Source organism: Oncorhynchus keta, chromosome 1, assembly GCF_023373465.1.
Source record: "Oncorhynchus keta strain PuntledgeMale-10-30-2019 chromosome 1, Oket_V2, whole genome shotgun sequence".
Classification (NCBI taxonomy): Eukaryota; Metazoa; Chordata; class Actinopteri; order Salmoniformes; family Salmonidae; genus Oncorhynchus; species Oncorhynchus keta.
Genome location: NC_068421.1, coordinates 59219433 through 59241508, shown reverse-complemented (window position 1 = coordinate 59241508; position 22076 = coordinate 59219433). Strand labels below are relative to the sequence as shown.

The window sequence follows — 22076 nt, the reverse complement described above, 5'->3', positions numbered from 1 at the left end:
CACGTGTTTCCTTGCAGGCAAACATGGTTGACAGATGAAGAACAATGACTCCAAGCACAACCCTCCTTTTGAAGCTTTCAGTCTGTTATTCAAACTCAATCAGCATGACAGAGTGATCTCCACCCTTGTCCTCGTCAACACTCACCTGTGTTAATGAGAGAATCACTGACATGTCAGCTGGTCCTTTTGTGGCAGGGCTGAAATGCAGTGGAAATGTTTTTGGGAGATTCAGTTCATTTGCATGGCAGAGAGGGACTTTGCAATTAATTGTAATTCGTCTGATCACTCAGAACATTCAGGAGTATATGCAAATTTCCATCATACAAACTGAGGCAGACTGAAAATGTATATTTGTGTCATTCTCAAAACTTTTGGCCACAACTGTATGTAATGTTGTCATAGTTCTGGAATTTCCGAGACTACTCCTTTACCATTGGGTAACTCCTTCTGTATGTATGCCAGCTTCAAGTCATGCCATTTACCAGAGGACCAACACCTTTGCTCTACAAACCCATCGCCAACGACTATCCAGGGCACTTAACAGTAACTTCATAGCTTTGTGTGGGATGACCTATAGCATTTTATTGCCCAGAGGAAATAAACCAAAATGTCCATCTTATTCAAGCAGTAACAGACAGACCACATCTCTTAAATCAGATCACTTTATTGAGATTGTGCAAATTGGTACAGTTGTGTTGAATCTAATTAGTTACTTTTAAGCTAAATAAATGACAGTCATATTTTCACATGTACTTCTTAAACTACCGGTGCACATCCAGTCACAATACTAAATCAAGTTAATGCAACATGTGGCTTCTGAGTTGTCTACAAAGTGGAGGTTAGAAAAAGGACAATGCTTCAATAGTGTCAATCCTGTTTAGGTTCCATGTACCCTTCAAGAAAACAAGCCATTTAAAAATCGCCTTCCATTCTGATTAATGTATTAGTTGTTGTTCAGAAGCAGAAAAACCATCTCTTACACTTGGTCCTTTTTCAGGAAGTATTACTATGGATTTGACTATGGCAACAAAAGCATAAATTCTAAACTACACCTTAACATAGTAGTAAAACTCCAAAAAGCTTGGTTTTTATTTTGCAATGATTAGCCTTTTAAAATCTCAACAGCGCATGTATTAAATACAGCAGGAACTCAGACGAAATTGCATTATAATCCTACCTGCTGCGTTTAATTTAGGAACTACCTACAGTATTATAACTTCCTCTGCGGAAAATCAAACACAGTGGAGGAAGTCAAATGGACTCTGTTAAGGTGTATCCTACAACTCAGCCAACTATGTGAGGGATGCATGGATGGGCCTCTCCAGTTCAGGGACCTGATTCATGTCATTTGTCCCCAGCCCTATATCTAAACACACCTGATTAAACTAATTGCATTCTAAAGACAATGATTAGTTGATTATTGGAGTCAGGTGTGGTAATAGGGCCTGGGGCAAAAGCATGTCAGTGTCCAAACATTTCACAATCGTAGTAAGAGCCATGTTGCTTAACAGGTGGCTGTTCATGCTTGCAAATATAAGAGCAGATATTTAGACGTGAAGGACAGTGGAGGAAGCTATAAGCACAAATAGAAAAACCACCAATAGATCATTCCCACGTAAACTTTTACAATGGACTTCACTATGAACAAACACTTCTAGAACGGCAATAAAATTCATGCAAAAACATGTTTTTTTTTTTGCCAATGGCCTTTAGCCGAAAGCACAATATGGAGAGAAATATAGAAGTACAATTCAGCCCATTTCTCAAGACATTAACGTTCAAGAATTTAAAGTTGTTTAAAATTCGCAGGGTGCACTAGATTATGTGACGCTCAGCAAATGCTCTTCATCCTGGAAGATAGTCATCAGGATATCTGTCAGGAAAGAAAGGGGACTGACAATTAGATTGAGAGCTCAACCTCTACGGGAGGTTTACTGCTTTGATTTTGCAATCAGAATAAATGAATTTGAAATAGGCTCATCCAGTCGAGTGGGTTGATTCAAAAGCCCTCACACACACCTCTCATCTTCTCTCAGTTAGAGTTCCTTTGCCTGACATCCTTGTGGTTTGTGGCAGCATTGCTTTTCCTGAAAGACATTTTCCATCCAGAACTTTACAAACACAGCAATGTATCTTTAAAAAAAAATGTTTACCCCTTTTTCATGATATCCAAATTGGTAGTTACAGCCTTGTCCTATCGCTGCAACTCTTGAACGGACTCGGGCGAGGCGAAGGTCGAGAGCCATGTGTCCTCTGAAACACAGCCCTGCCAAGCCACACTGCTTCTTGACACACTGCCCGCTTAAACCCGAAGCCAGCCGCACCAATGTGTCGGAGGAAACACCGTACAACTAGCAACCGAAGTCGGCCTGCGTGTGCCCGGCCCGCCACAGGAGTCGCTAGAGCACGCTGGGACAACGACATCCCGGCCGGCCAAACCCTCCCCTAACCCGGACAACGCTATGTCAATTTTGTGTCGCCTCATGGGTCTACCGGTTACCTGCGACAGCATGGGATCGAACCCAGGTCTGTAGTGACGCCTCTAGCACTGCGATGCTGTGCCTTAGACCCTTGCACCTCTCGGGAGGCCCATTTATATATTGTCTTCATGAGAAATTATATGTATTGAATTTTTACATGTCAGTGTAAAATGTGTACTTACAGGGGAGCAGAACCTGAGTCCTCATCTATAAAACAGCACAGGGACAAGAGAAAAGATGTGTCAACAGCTGAATTGGTCAGAGACTGTCTGGTAGGGAGACATTCTAATGAGCGCAAGGCATGGAGAAAATTCTTTCCACAGACAATGAAGGAAATGGTGACAAAGTTCCAAGTATTTCTTTAAGTAGGCCATTGTCAAATGATTGCAGTCATTTATGCAAAACAAGCATACACTGCCATAATTCTATCTACAATAAGCTTATACAGTTACGTCGCTTGAACTTAATCATTTCATTTAAAAAGAAAACTGCAGTTATGACAAATCTACCTACACTGTATCCCAACTATATGTTCCTGATTAGAAGATATGGTATCACACTGTTCTGAACATCTCAAAATAACGCAAACAGGATAACCAAGTGAAAAGGGACAATGCAACACCGAAAACAGCTCTAAACAAAGCGTACAGGTATACTGCAGATTAAAAGGTCTGGACATGACCGTTCAGTCACCGGTTAAAATCAAAGAATAGGTGCCCTCAGGGAATGAATGAGATCAATTCAATTATATCCCTATTATAAAAAAATAAAATGACTTGTCATGCATGAGATCAAGATGCAGATGGCATGCAAGACAAGATATTATAAAAGGTACACACAGAAACATGACATAACCAGAGCAACTTCCTGCTTACAGACGTCAACAACTGTATGCAAGCAGGAAGTTGCCCCGTGATGTCATACTGCTGGGTGTACCTTTAAAACCCTAAACCCTTAGGTGTTTCCAACACTACAAACCATGACATTAGGCCTAATTTCCAGCTCCACATAAATCACATGACTTGGGCTATTTGACCCTTTTACTGGCATGACAAAAACACATTGATTGGTGGGCATACAAATGTGGCTAAGTTTTAGTAGTCTGAAAATGTATTTGAAATTTGGCCCAAATTGGTCCAATATATGAATGCAAGGCCAGTGGAAGAGTTCCTTATTAGATACATTCTTAACAAGTGAACGCAGTGCATTCCTATAGCTTCTCAGTTACGGTCATCTCAGGTCAACCACTTCCGTCTGACATGCAGTTTTAATCACTTACCAAAACGCAGCAGCGAACAGAGAAATACAAAACGGAGAAGAAAAAAAAAAGTGTTCGAATAGAAAACCAATTGCTTTTGATCAAATGAAATGACTAAAATCATAAGTGAAAAACATTTAAATTGCAAATCAAGAAGACCAAGTAAATAACAGTAAACCTGCTATATCCAAACCATTAAGAAAAGACAACGTGTTGACATATCATTAAAATGGCAGCTAATGCACAGCAATCTTTGGAGAATGACAGTACATCTGAAACCAAGACTGTTCTGCCACTGGAGGGCAGCAGACACTCACAGCTAAATCATATGGACTTAGCGAGGTATGCTACTTCAGAAATCATGAATGGCAAAACAAGGGTACTTCGTTTCTGCATTTCTCTGTGGGTGTTTCTACGTACCGTCATTGATCTCATCAGGCTTTCTCCTCTTCTCGTAGATGAAGATGATGCTGACCAAGATGATGACCTCGGCCACGATGCCCAGGAAGGGCCAGAGGGCGGCCAGGCGGCTGCGGACGCGCAGGTGGATCTTGTCGAAGGCCGAGTCCAATTCTCTGGCACCATAGCACATGTAGTCGCCCATGTCCATGGCAATGTCCAGGTCATTGATGGTCAGGGTGGTCCTGTTGGGGGTGCTCTTGATCTCATACCTGTCAGTACCGTTGGTGATGGCCTGAGAATGAGAGATAGGGAGCAAAAAGTAATTGAATACTCAACTCTTATCTAGGGCAGAGACCTCTTTGGATAGTACTAGTGCATGTGGCATTACTGTGCCTTCAATCAAGATATTGATTTAGTCAACGATTCCTAACATTGGAAAATAACTGCAGCATGTGACTTCATTCACTCAGTTCAGCATCAGGGGTTATTCTGGCTCAGTGAAACTCATAGTGTTAAGCCTAATGGTGCATCAATGACGGTAAACGCATACCGTCTTCAGCATTTCTTCTCCTTCCAGTTTGTACCACTTCCAGTCAGTAGGCAGTGGATATCCATGACTGACACACACCAGCACACCCTTGTCCTGCTCGTTTCCATGCTCAGAGCGTTTGTAGGCCGAGACATGGATAGCAGCTAGTGACAAACACACGGATGCAGGTATTTATCGGATAGCCGCGATTCATTCAACACCTGCAGTTGTCTAAAACTGGCTATACAAGCCCATTACAGCTTTCAGATACTCAAAGCCCACTAAGGTAGTAACATTCATCGGCATAGCTAATGTCAGTAGAGACTTCACTTTAAAAGTTCAAACGCATTACTTACTTTTGACTGCAATGGATTTCTTCACCACAGGATCAGACAGGAAGACGCAGTCATATACTCCACCAGAATGGAAATCAATTTTAGCCAAGCTAATGGGGGGAAAAACAACATAAGCCCTGAGGATGAGAAACGCAGGCCTACAGACTTCACTCAATGGCTTCAAACACATCCCAGTCATGAAGTCACTTTGCCTGTAAAAACACACTACAAAAGATGCTGCCCCAACAGGCTGAACTTCAAATGGCTCCCTGTTGCTGTTGAGAATGAGAAGCAACCAGATAAAAATAAACTGCCCCTCCTTGTTACAAACACTTCTACTTCCCCCTGGTAACAACAATCGGACTTGTGTCGGCACTGGAACCCTCCATGCTCTTTACGTCTGATGGGGAATTATGGTTATTATGAGAGTGAAAGAATGGGAGTGCTAGGGGGCGCTTATCCATGCTGCTGCCAAGGCTACAACCAAAGCTGCAGTCCATCTCGCTGCTAATTAATGGCAGGGAATGCCTGAGCAGGGCCTGGAGTGTTACCATTAATGGATGGTATGTGTATGTGTGAGCAATAGAATGAGGGAGAGCTAACATGTAGAAAATACATGGAGGAAAGGTTGGCGTGGTTTTTCATTCAGTGTTGCTGTGCGGTCAAATCTGTGACCTACCGCCCTGCTGACCAAACATTAAAAAGGCACGGTCGCTAATAATGACAAGCAATGACTGCTAGATTCAGGACAACAGCTGAATCTCAAATCAGCGAGCCCAGCTCCGGGAAATCGTTCTATAGCTCAGAGGGATTCCCGTCCATCTGGTGGCTCAAACATGCAAACACACGCCGCCTGCCTGGCAGGCACTTACATGTACTCTGTGTAGAGAGCAGGAGAGTCCTGCTTGGATGACTCGATCACATTGCCATTCCTCATCCAGTAATGACCTTTGACTGTGGACGGGGGGTTGGTCAGGTTGCACGAGAGGATGGCAGAGGTCTGGTTGTTCACCTCCATAGGTGAAGACACAATTAAGGGATCTGTAGACAAAGTCAACATATTAATAAGCCATCCTTTGACATGACCACTTCTAGTACAATCATTACCGTAGTAACGTTACCACGACTACAAGCCAAGTGTAACTAATTCTTGCATATCTTTTCACGTACAGGATATTGCTAAAATGCTTTAGGGTAACTAAAGACACTAAAATAATATTTTATATCCAAGTAGTGGATTTAATCCAAATTTAAAAGGTACGTAATGTATTGGGTTTACAGGATAAATGGCTCTCTTGATACCAACATGTTGCAGCACAAACCTTGACTGTTCAGTGCTTGACATTGCTTTACTATCCTTTAGCCTAAACTTCATAGTGACAACTGATATGGTCTAGCTTAGCTTGTCAAATGTTATTACTTTCAAAATCAAATTTCAAGCCAAGAACAGCACAATATAAAAAGGCAGCACCTCTTCCAAGAAGAGGCGGATCACATGGGCAGGCGCCTAAAAATGGAGAGCTCGGGCTGAACCAAGAGTTCAAGAGAAGAGGGGTTACACACAAGGAAATTAATCTAGGAGACCATGAGGAGAGGAGCTTGTATTCAACACATGCAGAAGAAGCAACCGGCAAGGTATGGTAGGTTGGTGTTCCACTAACAGAGAAGAGGAACAAAGAGGATATTTTGGTTTGATTCAGGTAGAGAAAACAAATACTGGAAAGATGCCCTATTGCTAAGAATCAGAAAGCTGGGTTGCTGTCTCCTATAGATAGATTTAGTACTCCTAAAGAGCCTAGTACTCCTAAAGAGCCTAGTCAGGCCTAACAGGTCTAAAGAGTGTAAACACCACAGGACAGTGTCAATATGTTAGTATCAATTACACATTCTATACCTTGGACAAGACAGCAAAATAGACCAAATGGAAGCCAACAAGAAGCTGACCAACCCATAATCTGACCCTTTTAAAAACAAAATGATTTTATGATAAAAAAATTAGATGTATCCATTTGCAGGTTTCAGACCTTATGACCAGTATTATGTGAAATATTTTCCTAATTCATTTAAAATAAGGATTTGACATAGGCCCAGCAAAAAGAAGGCATCAGATTGAGGGTAGTGCTACGGCAGGTAGGATACGTCTAAGGAGAGGCCCGGCCATGCCTTGTGGTCAGGTTGGCTCTCCACTACTGGACATCATGGGAGCTCAGTGAGGGGAGAGTAGGGGAGTCTGGGTGAAACAGGGGAGAGGGCAGGAGAAGGTGTGGGACAGGAGCTGGACCCCTCGCTGTCCTCTACAGGGAGACGCTGCCTGGCTGTACGTCGGGCCTCCCAACACTCACATTCAAACACTATAACGTTAGCCTGTGAGCGGATCCACTTGATTTTGGGTGCCTTCTTCAGCTCGTTGCGGTCGGGGTCGTTGGAAGCGCGGCACTCGTACGTGCCGGAGTCATCGAGCGTGAGGTTTAAGAGATGAATGGAGCTGGTGGCGTGCAGGATGTAGGTGGCGTTGATCTCGACACGGTCTCGCCGAGCCCCATCGAACAGCTGGGTCATGGTCTCGTCGGGCTCCTCGCCCTCTATGAACCACCACTGCACCTCTGGAATGGGGTTCCCTGTCACCTCACAGTGCAGCTCTGCAATGTCCTCTATCAGTTTCATCTGGGACAGGGGCGACTTGACAAAACCAGCTGAACGGGCCATTGTGGGGGAGGGGTAGTTGACATTGATTTGGTTTCAGATTGGTTTTTAGCAAATCCGACAATTTTATGGAGGTGAAAGTAAAATGCGATGGAAAAGGCAAGCAGGCAAAAAAGAAAGAAACAAAAGATTAATCAAACACATGAAGAGTAAGGGTTTGAGTATCATTATTAACCAAAATAGTTCATGCCAAATGGCTTTTTAGAGTACTTGATACTCAGACCCATTGCAGATAGACAAGTTGAATGACATGCATCAAAAGCAACTAATAAAAACAGATACATTTCATGAAGGGCAAGTGAAAATATGTTTGTTATTCATCGCACGAGTGGACTAAGCAGATGGATGAAATTTAAAATGTCAGATATGATTCAAAATTGTGTCTGTAAATCTATTACATTCTCTGTCCGTTTGTCATTGTGTTGAGAAGTGCAGGGCTTAGTTATTAAACGAAACACCTGATCTGACGTTGAGGACATTCTGTACAGGATTTAATACCCAGGAGGCGCAACAGAAGAATAACATTTGCACGGCTCGAGGCGCACTCTGTAGAGTTAGCCCCCTGTAGGGTTATTTCTATCGCAGCCCACGGAACAATCTTAAATCAACACAGGAGAACAAAATCTTGGCATACCTTCAACATCCAGGCCCACCTGAATAAACAACCCAGGAGATCAATGATGAGAAATGCTTCAGAACAAACTCAGGGATCCCTATGTAACGCCGCTTGAACAAAGACAACCATGTTCAGACAACGCCTGAGCCACACCCTCTTTCTTTATTGCATCTTTGCATAGTAGGACAACAAGGCATGGTGGTAGGTGGACATTTTCTGAATAGTTGGCTCCCTAAAGACCAGAGACAGTATGTACCCATTAACATGTCCAAAGTCAAACTTGTGAAGTGGATTGGGGTTGGAGGCACAGCTGCATCTGGCTCTAAAAATCATGTGACTTTTTAGCTAAGGCTGACAGGATCCTTTTAACCATAACAAAGGAGGTCAACTTCATAGCAAATGCTGTACAAAACAAACCCAAGTAAATGCAGATAGTGACTTCACATAGGCCTGAACGAAAGTCACAACTAAAATTAGTTGTTACTCTAGCTTGTATCAAACTTAACACACCAGCAAGTTCCACCCCCCAAAAAAAAAAAAAAAATTTTGGAAAGAGACCTGACCAAAAAGCCCGCTCCAGTATACCCCTCTTGAAATCAGTGACTCACCAGTACTGTAGGTGACATGTCCTAACTGGCCTAGCATAGCAAAAAGACAGAAGCCTGACTGCTTGTCAAGTTAATGTGCAACAGTTAACTAACTACATAGGGTCATGCTCCACAGGCCACCTACTCAGTGTAAAAAAACTAGGGTTCTATTTTGTGTGAATGTTAGCTGGGGATAAATAGGACATTTCAAAAGCAGGTGTGATAGGCATGTGACTGCAAAATATAAAAGATGAACACAAATGTCCTGCAACAGGTGAGAGAAAGAGTGATCATAGTCATTACAGTTGTTTGTATGCAGCATTTAACCTACCCAGTGATCAATTATGCTGACCTAAAATGGTCACCCAGAAAATGGGCACACAATCAAAATAGCAAACCAAAAACATGAATCCTGAACACACTGTTCGGGGCAGACAGGGAAACAAATGCTACTAGCAATAAAGATTTATCTGAGTCATATATGTATTAACATTCTGTTACATAAATCAATGGGCTTTTATGAGCCCATCGTACTTCATGACTCCGCTCATTTGCAAAACGTGCTTTTCCTGACCTCGTTTAACCGAAGGGAAAATGGCTGCCTGCTTTCTATAACCTACTTCTCCAACCAACGTTTTGCTCAAGACGAAGCTGGAGCGCAATAGAAATATAATTGTATTAATGATCTGGAGTTGCCAAAGCGGAAAACTGCCCATCCAGCATGGGGACTGCCTGTGTGCTATATCTTCAGAGGCATCTGCAGTCCTCTGGGACATCCCCTCTAAAGCTTTCATGCCACTCTGTATATCTGGGTCAATGGAGGACCTCGCAGAGTCAAAGGCCCAATGCAAAGTCCAGTCTCCCCAGACTGTCCTGGCGAAAATCAACATTTTCGTGTTTGGTTTACCAATTTAAATTGTTTGGAGCAAATAGGGCAGGTTACAGTGTAGGACTTTTCTATAAAATATGCTTAAAAAAAAGCAAAATACGAGGCAAGTATCAAACATTTGGTAAGTTCTTTTTAGGATGAACCAAAACCATTAGGCCTAAAATATAGCCTTTTTCACATCAAATTAAGAGAGCGAGCAATCTACTTTCAATAAGATTATACATCATCCCCATCGTTCCTTATTTAGAATGTTTTAGTGTCATTAATTGGTTCAAAACACTTTAAATCATCATAATGAATCCACATACTGCCTTGTTTCTTTGACACTTAACATAAATTAATACAATGTTGGACCCTCACTCTGAAATTGGCTAAATTAACAATGAGTGCATAATGCCCTGCATGCAATGCTTTATTAAGTACTCAAGGTTGCGTAATGTATATATACTACCATGGCTTGAGGCTCTTCCAGGCTTAGAAAGTCAGCACAATCTTAAATAGACAAGGCAATGGTTGTGACGGAATGTTATAATGAGATTAAGGTAATCTAAATGTGTTGCAGTCTCCGCTAAAAACAAACCCCCACAACAATCGTGTAAACAAAGCTTCTTGCTTGTTTGACACATTTCATGTAACACATTCACATACATTTGTAATCAATTTAAAATGGTGTGAATTTAAATGTGGTAGCATGTTGTACCTCAACTGCATGCCATTAATCTCCATAGAAGAGGTCAAATATAGGCCCACTTTTTTAAAAATGGGATGTCTTTATATATTACACAGCAGCTAACCTGCTAGTTAATGTCTCATGATTTAGGCAGGCAAACTGGTCTACACCAGTTTAAAGACCGCAGCTAAAACAAGCCAGAAGCACAAGCTTTGGCTCTTACACAAAACTACCTGAGACTTGAAACACAAGTGTCCGGTTAGTCTGCCAACTTCCAAATACAACACCAAATATATATATAAACCAGCCAAAAGCAACTGTATAGGCTGGTTTATGAAAAATAAACCAACATGATATTTGGCCAAAGGTGGGTTTGGATCACATGAAAAATTAGCAAGTTAGCTACCTAGTAGATTCCATCTGTAGGTGTTCACAGTTTGCCTATTTAAAACAAGTTATTTAATCAAAAATAGTTTTATGATGGCAGGTTCCAATTGCAAAATCCACTATTTTACCTAGTGTTAACCGTTACAAGGCAGTGATTTTGATCACTGCAGTGTGTTTAAATTAACTACCTGGTAAAGCCATTCATAGATGCTAACTACCTTTAGCGCCTCTACTAAACATAGTATTTACTTGCCAGCGGAGGTTGGTTAAAAGCCCAGACGCTCATCCTTAATATTAGCATGCATCACTTGCGGTAAAATTTTGGAAACAAGGAAATTAGCCATCTGTCATATCAGCGAGAAATCATGTTAAAAAAAACCCAAAAGGGTTCAAATACTACACACCTTTAAAGGGTCAGTGTTCCCATACTGCCATACTATTCCCATACTATAGCGCTGGCGCTACCGAAGAGAGGCACTGCCACCTATGCTAATAAGTCATTTAGCGTGATCGAACAGTGTCGCCAAAGTATAGTTCATCGGATGGTTGCTAGAAAATACCCTACCGTTACACTTCAGTGAGCTGCACTGGGGGTGGAAAACTTACCTTAATGCATGAATGGGATATGCTACAGTACCTTTATCCACAATATATAAATACAGTTGAAGTCAGAAGTTGCCATACAACTTAGTCAAATACATTTAAACTCAGTTTCACAATTCCTGACATTTAATCCTAGTAAAACTTCCCTGCCATAAGTCAGTTAGGATCACCACTTTCTTTTAAGAGTGTGAAATGTCAAAATAATAGTAGAGAGAATTATTTATTTCTGCTTTTATTTCTTTCATCACAGTCCCAGTGGGTCAGAAGTTTACATACACTCAATTAGTATTTGGTAGCATTGCCTTTAAATTGTTGAACTTGGGTCAAACATTTCAGTTAGCCTTCCACAAGCTTCCCACAATAAATTGGGTGAATTTTGGCCCATTCCTCCTGACAGAGCTGGTGTAACCGAGTCAGGTTTGTAGGCCTCTCTGCTTGCACATGTTTTTTCAGTTCTGCCCACAAATTTTCTATAGGATTGAGGTCAGGGCTTTGTGGTGGCCACTCCAATACCTTGACTTTGTTGTCCTCAAGCCATTTTGCTACAGCGTTGGCTTGGGGTAATTGTCCATTTGGAAGACCCATTTGCAAGCAAGCTTTAACTTCCTGACTGATGTCTTGAGATTTTACATATATCCACATAATTTTCCATCCTCATGATGCCATCTATTTTGTCAAGTGCACCAGTCCCTCCTGCGGCAAAGCACCACCAAAACATGACGCTGCTACCCCCCTTGCTTCACGGTTGGGATGGTGTTCTTCAGCTTGCAAGCCCCCCACCCATTTTCCTCCAAACATAATGGTCATTATGGCCAAACAGTTATATTTTAGTTTCAGTAGACCAGAGGACATTCCTCCAAAAAGTACTATCTTTGTCCCCATGTGCAGTTGTCTGGCTTTATGGCGGTTTTTGAGCAGTGGCTACTTTGCTGAGCAGCCTTTCAGGTTATGTCGATATAGGACTTCACAATGTCCTTTGCTGTTGTTCTGGGATTGATTTGCACATTTCGCACCAATGTACATTCATCTCTAGGAGGCAGAACGCATCTCCTTCCTGAGCGGTATGATGGCTGCGTTGTCCCATAGTGTTTATACTTGCGTACTATTGTTTGTATAGATGAATGTCGTACCTTCAGGCGTTTGGAAATTGCTCCCAAGGATGAACTAGACTTGTGGATATCTATCTTTTTTTCTGGGGGTCTTGGCTGATTTCCCCGTGATGTCAAGCAAAGAGGCACAGAGATTGAAGGTAGCCCTTGAAATACATCCACAGGTACACCTCCAAATGACTCAAATTATGTCAATCAGCCTATCAGAAGCTTCTAAAGCCATGATATCATTTTCTGGAATTGTCCCAGCTGTTTATAGGCACTGTCAACTTAGTGTATGTAAACTTCTGACCCACTGGAATTGTGAGATTATTTCACTTATTATTTCCCTATCTAAACAATTGTTGGAAAAATGACTTGTGTCATGCACAAAGTAGATGTCCTAACTGACTCGCCAAAACTATAGTTTGTTGACAAGACATTTGTGGAGTGGTTGAGAAACAAGTTAATGACTCCAACCTAAGTGTATGACTTCAACTGTATTTAGTTCTGGTAAAGTGTACTTCTTGTTCTCATGCTAGCGAGCTGTAACCACGGCAGCCATTGTGTAATGGCACTTCACGTAGAACAAAGGAGCTGATTGACTAACACCATCCAGAACGCTAGCTAGTATGAGGACGAGAAGGACAGTTTTACAGGAAGAGAAGTATTATTTAAATATTCTTGCTGTATCAGTTACGGATAAAAGTACAATTTGGGGCACAGTGGCATAGCCCATCCCTGCAAAGAGGTGCGTTTTCCGACCTATATCTTACACCGGCTCCACATTGCATTACTACCCCAGTGAAGCTCATCGTAAACAATCATAACGGTACGGTTGGTATTTTATCATCTCCACCCGGCACAGCCAGAAGAGGACTGGGCTGGTTCCTCTCTAGGTTTCTTCCTAGGTTTTAGTCTATGGTTTTTCGTAGCCACCGTGCTTATACACCTACCTGCATTGCTTTCTGGGGTTTTCGGCTGGGTTTCTGTACAGCACTTTGATATATCAGCTGATGTAACTCGGGCTATATAAATATTTTTTATTGATTTGTTTTCTGGCACACAGCATATGGATCTTTGCAAAAACTGCTACAGTAGCTAAGTGTATATATATATTTTTTTTAAGTCTTCCTCGATGATATGAAAGTGGCATATCAGCATATGTTTGTAAAACATTTTAGCAAGGGATGATAGACGTTTCTAAATGCGTCGGAATTGTAGTTCACATGGAGCCAACCGTGGACGAGGCAAACCGCTGAAAACTACGGAGAAGCAGAGTCTGAAATGATCAATGGCTCCTACGCTTGGAACGCTGGGACCATTATACTAGCCTACGTTAGCCAACTTAGCTAGCGCATTACAAAATAAGGTCATGCTTCCTAGCCAGCTAGCCACTGGTTCATTTTCTAAAGTAGCTCGATGGCAAAGACTGGTTTAAAAACGTTGGGAAAACATTCAACTGTAAAAAATAATGTCTTAGCTACGTTTACGAAAGCACTATATCAAATCAATAATTGAAAAGCGCTAACGTTAGCTTGTTTGCTATCAAGCCAGTGAGTTAGCACGGCACACAAAACCGAGTTAGTCTAACTCAATGACTATGATGTCTAACTAGCTAGAAAGCAAGCTATAAATATTACCTGTCAGGGCATCGGCTCGGTAGAAGCACAAGAGGAGGGCACTTAAACCCCACAGATATTTCATTTCGACGATGTCCTTTTCTAGCACAGATATATACTTTCACAAAAAAAATGTAATAGGTTAGCTCTGCTCCACCATCGACCGAGTTGGTCGTCCTCTACTTGTTCCTCAATTCAATCAGTCACGTCGTGAACTAGCACGTACACATGACATGACGCTCGGGCGTGACCAAAATAGATTTGATTACCAAACCACAGAGTTTCTAAACCCAGAGGCGCAGCATCACTTCCGGGAACGCTTGCGGAAACAGACTCTTCATACTTCCGTTAGCAGATAAGGCCAGGGTTTGAGGAGTCAAATGGCGCGTTTGAGTGGTAAAGGTGAAAGTAGACGAAAGTCAGGAGAGTAAAGTGGATGGAGGTACACGTGCACCAACAGCAAGTCGGACAACTTATGCTTTTTCTAGGAAACGCGAAAATGGCATTCTCCTCTGTTACTGTTGATAAAATCAATATTTATTGGTCACATACACATATTTAGCAGATGTTATTGCGAGTGTAGCGAAATGCTTGTGTTACCTCCAACAGTGCAATAGTATCTAACCATTTACAACAATACATACAAATCTAATAGTAAAATAATGGACACAAAGCTGAACATGATCCATTTTATACCTTTATTTAACTAGGCAAGTCAGTTAATTATTTTCAATGACAGCCTAGGAACAGTGGATTTAACTGCCTTGTTCAGGGGCAGAGTGAAAGATTTCTACCTTGTCAGCTCGGGGATTCGATCTGAGCACCTTTTGGTTATTGACCAACCACTAGGCTACCTGCTGCCCCAACATGTTCCAATGAATGAACATCCTGATGATAAGGAATTTAGATACCAGCCCAAGCTCTTTCTAACATTCACTAGACTTGTTTTGTATTTTTGTGTTGGTTTTCTCAAAATATAACTAGGTAGTGAGTACATAGGCTACTAGAATGGGATATGCTCCATTGTATTTCATTACGTAATGCCCATAAACCTTCCTCATTATTGTTTGTGATTGTGCAACATGGAATTGTAACAAATGTGATTAAATGGAGTCCACAAAAAATCTTACTCTATGGAAATTTGGATCACACATTATCCCTTTCATACATACATACACCATGGTTATATATGCCGCTATAAATGTGTTCAACGTCCACTGCTTTTAAGTTGACGGCCTGTACATGCTCAGTTCGGCCAGTTAGACGACGTGTTGCTGCGCATGAGTTTAGCTAGCCAACGTCGCCATGACATCGCCTATCGAGTTAGCAGTTTCTTCTTTTATTTTATTTAACCAGGTAAATTGCCTAAGAACAATTTCCCATTTACTGCAAGGACCTGGGGTATAGTTACAGGGGAGAGGAGGTGGGATACATTAGCCAGTTTGAAACTGGGGATGATTAGGAGGCCATGATGGTATGAGGGCCAGATTGGAAATTCATACGGTTTTTGACAAACCCCCCTTCAGAAAATGACAAAGCAAATGCTCCTTTTTGGGGGGGCATGTTACTCATGGATGTTAATCTCGCACAATAACAGACAACCAGGTATATGGTTTACTCTTAAAGTGGTTCAGGAAATCTCACTTAATAGGTAGGTGTATCAGTGGCAATGAATCTAGAGACCCACTACATTTCTTTGGAGGAACTGACAGCTTGAGCAATTGTTTTGTATTATAATATAAACAAAATTGTGGCAAGCAATTCTTCAAATATAAGTTTATAAGACTTTCCATGTCTACTCTTGCAAATTTACAAATTACTCTGTTTTAGAAGCTAAAAATGTGAACTCGTTCTTGATGTTCATATTAAAAGAGAGGTACCAATGTTGCAGTGGGTGTATTGTACAATAGGCATATTCAATGATACTTAAAGTACATTAGATACCGTATAATTAAATATTTGGTCCTAAAATACAGCAGGCACTGGATTTGTTGTGTAACGTTTATCCAAGACATGCCCTTTGTTGGATCTCACAAGTAAAAAAGAAAAACTGGACAACAATTATTTTCCCTTAACCAAACACCTTGCCAAAGAGGGGTGTGTAATTTCCAGTGTTGGTCATTAATGAGTTCATTGTATTACCCTCTGGTGAGTTCACAACTTCTCAGGGTAGTAAATGTTATATCATTGTTCTAAATAAGAGTATGAGACACTGTCCCAAAACAATTGTTGATTATAGCCCTTGAAAACAATCATTTTGTCCATTATGCAACAAGGCTTTGTTTTATATAGGGTGACAAAACAATTACCTACAATTCCAAACTGTATGAATAGTTGTTTCAGGCAACCACAGAGGGTTGCGTGACAAACAGTAGCCATTTTGTATTACACTCCCACCTAGTGTCAAACCCATGTCGTCATGAGGAAATGCATAAGTAAGACACTGAGTGACTGAAATCTACTAGATAACCCATGAGTAATAAGATATTGGTCTGATAGCATTATCATTTCTGAGACAATATATAGATGTTTGAACTACCGAGCACTAAATGTCCATCCATACATGTATAAATAAACAAATATAGAATCATTCACTTGACTATTGAGCAGTAGCACCCAAAACATCTTTATTTTCAAATTGATTGTTTTGTTCAGGGGTTTACATCTGCAAATCAATATTTCACTTAAAATTGTATTTTGTGAATTTTTCACATTTAACTTCATGTATAAAAAAAATGCACTGAAACTCACTGATTATGTATGATTGAATAAGAAAAGGCTGAGTTAGAATGTGTCTAGAAGGTTAACTGCAATGGATTTTCCCTCTGTAGTAGAGAAATTCAGTAACATTTGACAATCCAGCATCCAAATTAATTTTCCAAAAAGCCCCAAGCCAAATGTAGTTTGTTTCTTAATTGAAAGAGCAAAACAATGATATCAGTGCAACTTAAGTCAGTAAGAAACTGAGATATCCAAATCAGGTGGACCATACTTATACTCAAACTGGAAATAAAATTATCCTCCACTAGAGGATGAATCCAATTATTTAAATATTTAAAAAAGGTGTGGGCTACAAAGAATCAAAACAGTGCAATTTGAGGCCATATGGCAGTGCTACAAGCACTGGAAAGTTCCAGGGGATGAAGGGGGAGTGTAGTTGAGATACGTGATGTGTATGGTTGCGGTGGGAACAGGTGGGTCTGAGCAGGTGTAATGTCGGTTGAAATTTGTGTGCATCGGTTAATTGGTCTTTTGTTTATGTAGGGTTGTTATTGTTTGAGAAAATTGTTTTTTAAAGTATGAATGATAAATTCATACGTACTTTTGTTAAAAAAACTAAAAAAAACTTCAAATTTGATAAGATGTTTCCAATCCATGGAAACAAGATGCAGAATCCAAACCAAGTAGACATCCTATACTTACCCTCCTTTCTCCTCCACTCCTGAAAGTTCCATTTTGAGGCCTACAACTGTACAGATATGGATGCTACTTTAAAAAAAAGTGAATGCAATATATTTATCCTTTTTCACAAATTGCTGTGCATCCAAAGTATTAAAATTAATATACCTCTCATTGTAAAACAACTGTCTTGGTAAGAGACCAGAAAAACCTCCCACCCTCGTCTGCCCTCAGAATGCAGGACTAACTGGCTTGATCTGTTGTTGCATGATGAGGTTATCCAGAGTGACACCCCCCCCCCCCCTAATGTTCATATCCTCCCCAGGCAGGGGGTCAGCCTTCCACCCGGCAAGGCGCACAATTCCTGAAGGCTTGAGGAGAGCCTCAGGTGGGGAAGAAACGCATCGACTTTCATTTGATTGGATTCCTGCTGGCTCCAGTCCAGTGTGAGACAGCGCTCCTAGTGAGAATGAGACTGGGTGTGTGCTCTTAGTTCCCCTCCACAGCCAGAAACTGGCACCCACTCAGGGCAGTTCACAGGGTGGTGTGAGGTGGGGAATGTTTTTTTAGCAGTTGTTGGCTGAGTTCTCGTTGTTGGTTGAAGTGGAGGACGGGGGTGTAGGGGATGAGGCCGCAGCAAAGTTCATCCCTGATAGACCTGGAGGATTCATAGCGGTGTTCTGTCCACTCAGGCTTTTCCTGCACACTGGACATGTGTCGTGCTGTGGAAGCACACAGTGGCACAAACACAGAAGACATCACTATATAATCAGTAATCTTCAAGAATTTAAAGTAGGGCCAGTAGTTTTTACTGACCACTTAACTTGCCTAGGAGAATATATGTGGGCCAATATATGTTTGCGGTTAGGTGATGGGGGGGGGGGGTAAGGTCATATAGGTTGTCAATGATAGCACTAAAAGAAGGGTATACGAGTGGAAAGGTCTTACCTGTTCAAGCCAAGGTATTATGCAATCATTATGAAACAAATGATTACATGGAAGTTGCCTAACATTTTCTCCAGCACTGTAGTCTTCTTTACACACTGGACATTCTAGACCTGAGACTGGAAACAAAACAAGATGTAAATGGCTTAAAAACACCACCAAACCCTATGACCCACAGACTTCCGTAGAAAAAGAACAAGACCACAACAAGTCCAGCCAACAGGTGATGCAATTGACTGTGCTGTACATGTGTTCAGGGTCACTCACCAACATGCTCCTGTGTGATTGGGATTGTGGGAAGGCTCTTGATTTTGTCCCTGTCAGCTGGCGGAGGGCCAGTGTTCTCAAATTGATTTAATAACTAAGGGATACATTAAAAAAATACATTTTTATTTCATACCGCACAGATCTTGCTGTCCAAACGAAACCATTTTCACAATGCAAATATGCAGGCATTTGTGTGCTTTTTGCCAGTTAATTTAGAAACTTTAATAATGTGAGTGGTAAACAGTCAATACGTACCTGTGTAATGATTGCATCTAGTCCGTTGGCACCCCAGGCATAATCCATGGGGTTTGAGTGGAGCACGCCCCTATAAAAAGGAATATAAAATTTAAAAAACGTCAGATGGAAGAAAAAGAGTCAGTGGGCTGACTTCAAAGTTTAACATAAAAAATGAATTTAAAAAAAGGGGCATAGTACATCCCAGTATCCTGAGACTAATTATACTCACCAGGGTCCCACACCAATATTTGGCATTGCCGTAGGGGCGATTATTCCATTCACTAGCTGCTGAATGATTCTACACATGACAAAAAAAACATGATTATGTTCTGCATGCATCCAAAAATGAAACCTAATTTCATCATTGCTTACATAGAACATGGTTGACAAGCTAAATCATCAAAGCTCAGAGGAAAAGAGACAAGCCTGTCACTGGGAACTGCTGACAGGTCTAAAGTTAAAAAGGTCCCACAAGTCACTGAGCTTACCCCTCTAGAGTGGGCACTCCCTCATGTCTCCCTGCCTGTCCCCGGATGTCATGGCGGCCGCGAGATTGCCTGGCGCCGTAACGCTGCCGTGATGCCAACTCCTGTTCCCGCCGGTTCTCTGTGTCGCGGTTGTCCTCCGTTCCCTGCCCCGCTCCAAAATCAAAGGAGTCGTCAAAGACACCCAGAGCAAATTGTCCGTAACCCGATGGGAATGTAGCCATCTGTGAAGAGTCCACATTCTACAAGAAAAGGACATTTAACATACAGCCGCATTCAGAAATTACTTTGAGTTCTTTCTGTATTATTCAATGTTAATAGTCAACAGAAATCCCAACTACATCAAAATTCAACTGATGGAATCTTTCCAGAACGGACAGAGGAGTGCTTTTGTGTTTGCTAAGATAATATCATGGTCTAGCCTGGGTTTATCAATAAGCAGAATGAATAAGCTGCAAAAACCTCTAACGACTGTTGGTTCTGATCACCGCTGGAGATGGTGGATGTGGACCCATTTTCACTGCTGTTGAGGAAGAGAAACATAGAAAATAACAGTTGACAATTTTGGAGAGATGTTTTTATATTTGTGCACACCCTCTTGACCAGATTGGTGTAATCATAGGTGAAAAGTTCTGTGATGCCAAGTGACAAAATCAATTGAAATATTTAACCAGAATGTCAACAGTCACACATTTAACAAACCTTCTTTCCTCCAGCAGTTCCTCGATGAAGCCAGATTCACACCGTGGACATGTATAATCCTGCAAACAAATATTACAATGACTTTAGGTGTCCTTTTCACATTCACTACCACACATTGAGCATATAGCTATTGAATTCCTACTTCACTACATTCAACTGTGAACGTGGACAACTTCAAAGAACAAGCATAATCAACAAATAATCCTGGAAGGACTTGAAATGTGTTCAGTATGTAATTCAGTTGTCATTAGCACCAAACTGGGGAAAGCCTACAGATGAACATTTCATTGTGAGACACACCTTTAGTATTCTATGACGGATTGTTCCAGGCCCTGACTTATGCTGGTGTGATATAACTGAATGGCACACACACAGAAAGAATGCAACATGCCATTGTCACTGACTAGCATTTCAACACTAGACAATATTTTACATTTGGCATTGGAATATGCCAGCAAATGACCAACCTATGTCTACGCTTTCTAGAGAAAACCTTAATGCCATAATGGAAATATTTACAATAAACTGTTCCTTGGAGAGAATGGTTAATTAAGTCAATATCTCACGACCAGCTAACTACAAATCGTCCTCTGCTGCAGCTGATCTGGATGTAGTCATAAGGCCTACAGGATGTTTGGACACTGAATGAAATCCTTTAGTAATCATTCATTGCTAATCTGGATGTAACTGTCATCACACGCCATTGCCAAGCATTGCTGACTGATATCAAAGGACGTTCTGATGTATTCCTTGGCTAAGAGTGCTTGTCCCATCATGTCTGATTTCTTGCTAGCTAGATATGTGAGTCACATGTATATCTTGCATAAATGTAATGCCCTAGCTAAGTAAACTAGTTGGCACGTACACAGCCAAGCTAGTTACAGTAGCTAGTTACAACCGACGCAACTCTAGACAGGCTGGCTAATTAGCTAGCCATCTTAACCGAAAACCATATCAGATACGGTTAGGTTAGTTGGTTGGTTAACTAGATACCGAGTCTCTGATTTCACACACCATCCTTCCAGCTTAAAATATTAGCTAACTAGTTCTCATTAGATAACTGTCAGTTGCCAGACATGGACAATCTGGTTAGCTCACGTTAGCGTACTGCTTAGCTAGATACTAGCCAGAGTGGCTGTTAGCTAGCTAGAAATGCTAAGGACTCCAAACGTTCAAGACCAACATCAATGTATCTACTCTCCACGACTATTATCTTTAACTTCTTGCTTCTTGTCAACGTTTCTTACCGGGAGGCGAGGGCTGATCTCTTCCGAACATCTGTGACAGAAAAACTGTCTGGGCCATGGAGGTGCTTCTGCCATCTTTTTGGTTGTAGGGGGAGAATGTACGGCGAAATGAAGGGGACAATAATCATTCGCTCACTATAATATAGGCATTACGTCTCAGTGAATGTACGACGCGCTATAATGAAATACATCAAATGTCTTAAATCTGTATTATTCAGTAGGTAGCTAAAGAAAAACAATGGCATCTTTATTTAGGCCTAAATTAGCATTTTCGTTGCACTAGTTTCCAGTAAATTAGCAAAACAAAACATCTTCATGTAAGTAGCAATACTAAGCCAATATGCATTTCTGATAGTTAAAAAAAAATAAAAAATAACATGAACAACATACATTATAACTAAAGAAATTCCGGGGAATAATGAAGCGCGATGTTCTATTTCACTTTTCTGATGGCGGGTCTACGCAGTATTGCCACATGGTGGCGCTTTTGTGTCCTAAGTATATTGTTTTATTGCTGATCTTCAGCAAATATTGCCCCTCAGCAGGTAAAGTATTCTTCATATTAATGTACAGGATTGTGGAACATTTAGTGACCAGTTGAGAACCTATTGGCAACCTTCCTTTC

The 22076-nt window shown here is 41.2% G+C and overlaps 3 protein-coding genes across 3 annotated transcripts; all 3 read right to left on the bottom strand.

The window, feature by feature from the left end:
* Positions 1-648: 648 nt before the first annotated feature.
* LOC118389413 (basigin-like) lies at positions 649-14428 on the bottom strand. The gene is made up of 8 exons (XM_035779321.2): positions 14191-14428; positions 5877-6045; positions 5026-5114; positions 4691-4833; positions 4159-4432; positions 2663-2687; positions 2020-2087; positions 649-1873 (listed from the first exon to the last, which is right to left on the bottom strand). Exons 1-7 carry the CDS (start codon positions 14252-14254, stop codon positions 2033-2035), a joined length of 819 nt encoding a protein of 272 aa, XP_035635214.1. The 5' UTR covers positions 14255-14428; the 3' UTR covers positions 649-1873; positions 2020-2032.
* LOC118389429 (basigin-like) lies at positions 6052-8845 on the bottom strand. Its single transcript, XM_035779336.2, has 2 exons — positions 8342-8845; positions 6052-7697 (listed from the first exon to the last, which is right to left on the bottom strand). The coding sequence occupies exon 2, from the start codon at positions 7666-7668 to the stop codon at positions 7201-7203; it is 468 nt and encodes a 155-aa protein (XP_035635229.1). The 5' UTR covers positions 7669-7697; positions 8342-8845; the 3' UTR covers positions 6052-7200.
* A 2348-nt stretch (positions 14429-16776) lies between the features above and the next one.
* On the bottom strand, positions 16777-21848 carry LOC118389403 (E3 ubiquitin-protein ligase RNF126-like). Its single transcript, XM_035779314.2, has 9 exons — positions 21452-21848; positions 20205-20263; positions 19965-20025; positions 19506-19744; positions 19247-19315; positions 19036-19105; positions 18781-18874; positions 18517-18632; positions 16777-18290 (listed from the first exon to the last, which is right to left on the bottom strand). The coding sequence occupies exons 1-9, from the start codon at positions 21524-21526 to the stop codon at positions 18135-18137; spliced, it is 939 nt and encodes a 312-aa protein (XP_035635207.1). The 5' UTR covers positions 21527-21848; the 3' UTR covers positions 16777-18134.
* Positions 21849-22076: the final 228 nt, after the last annotated feature.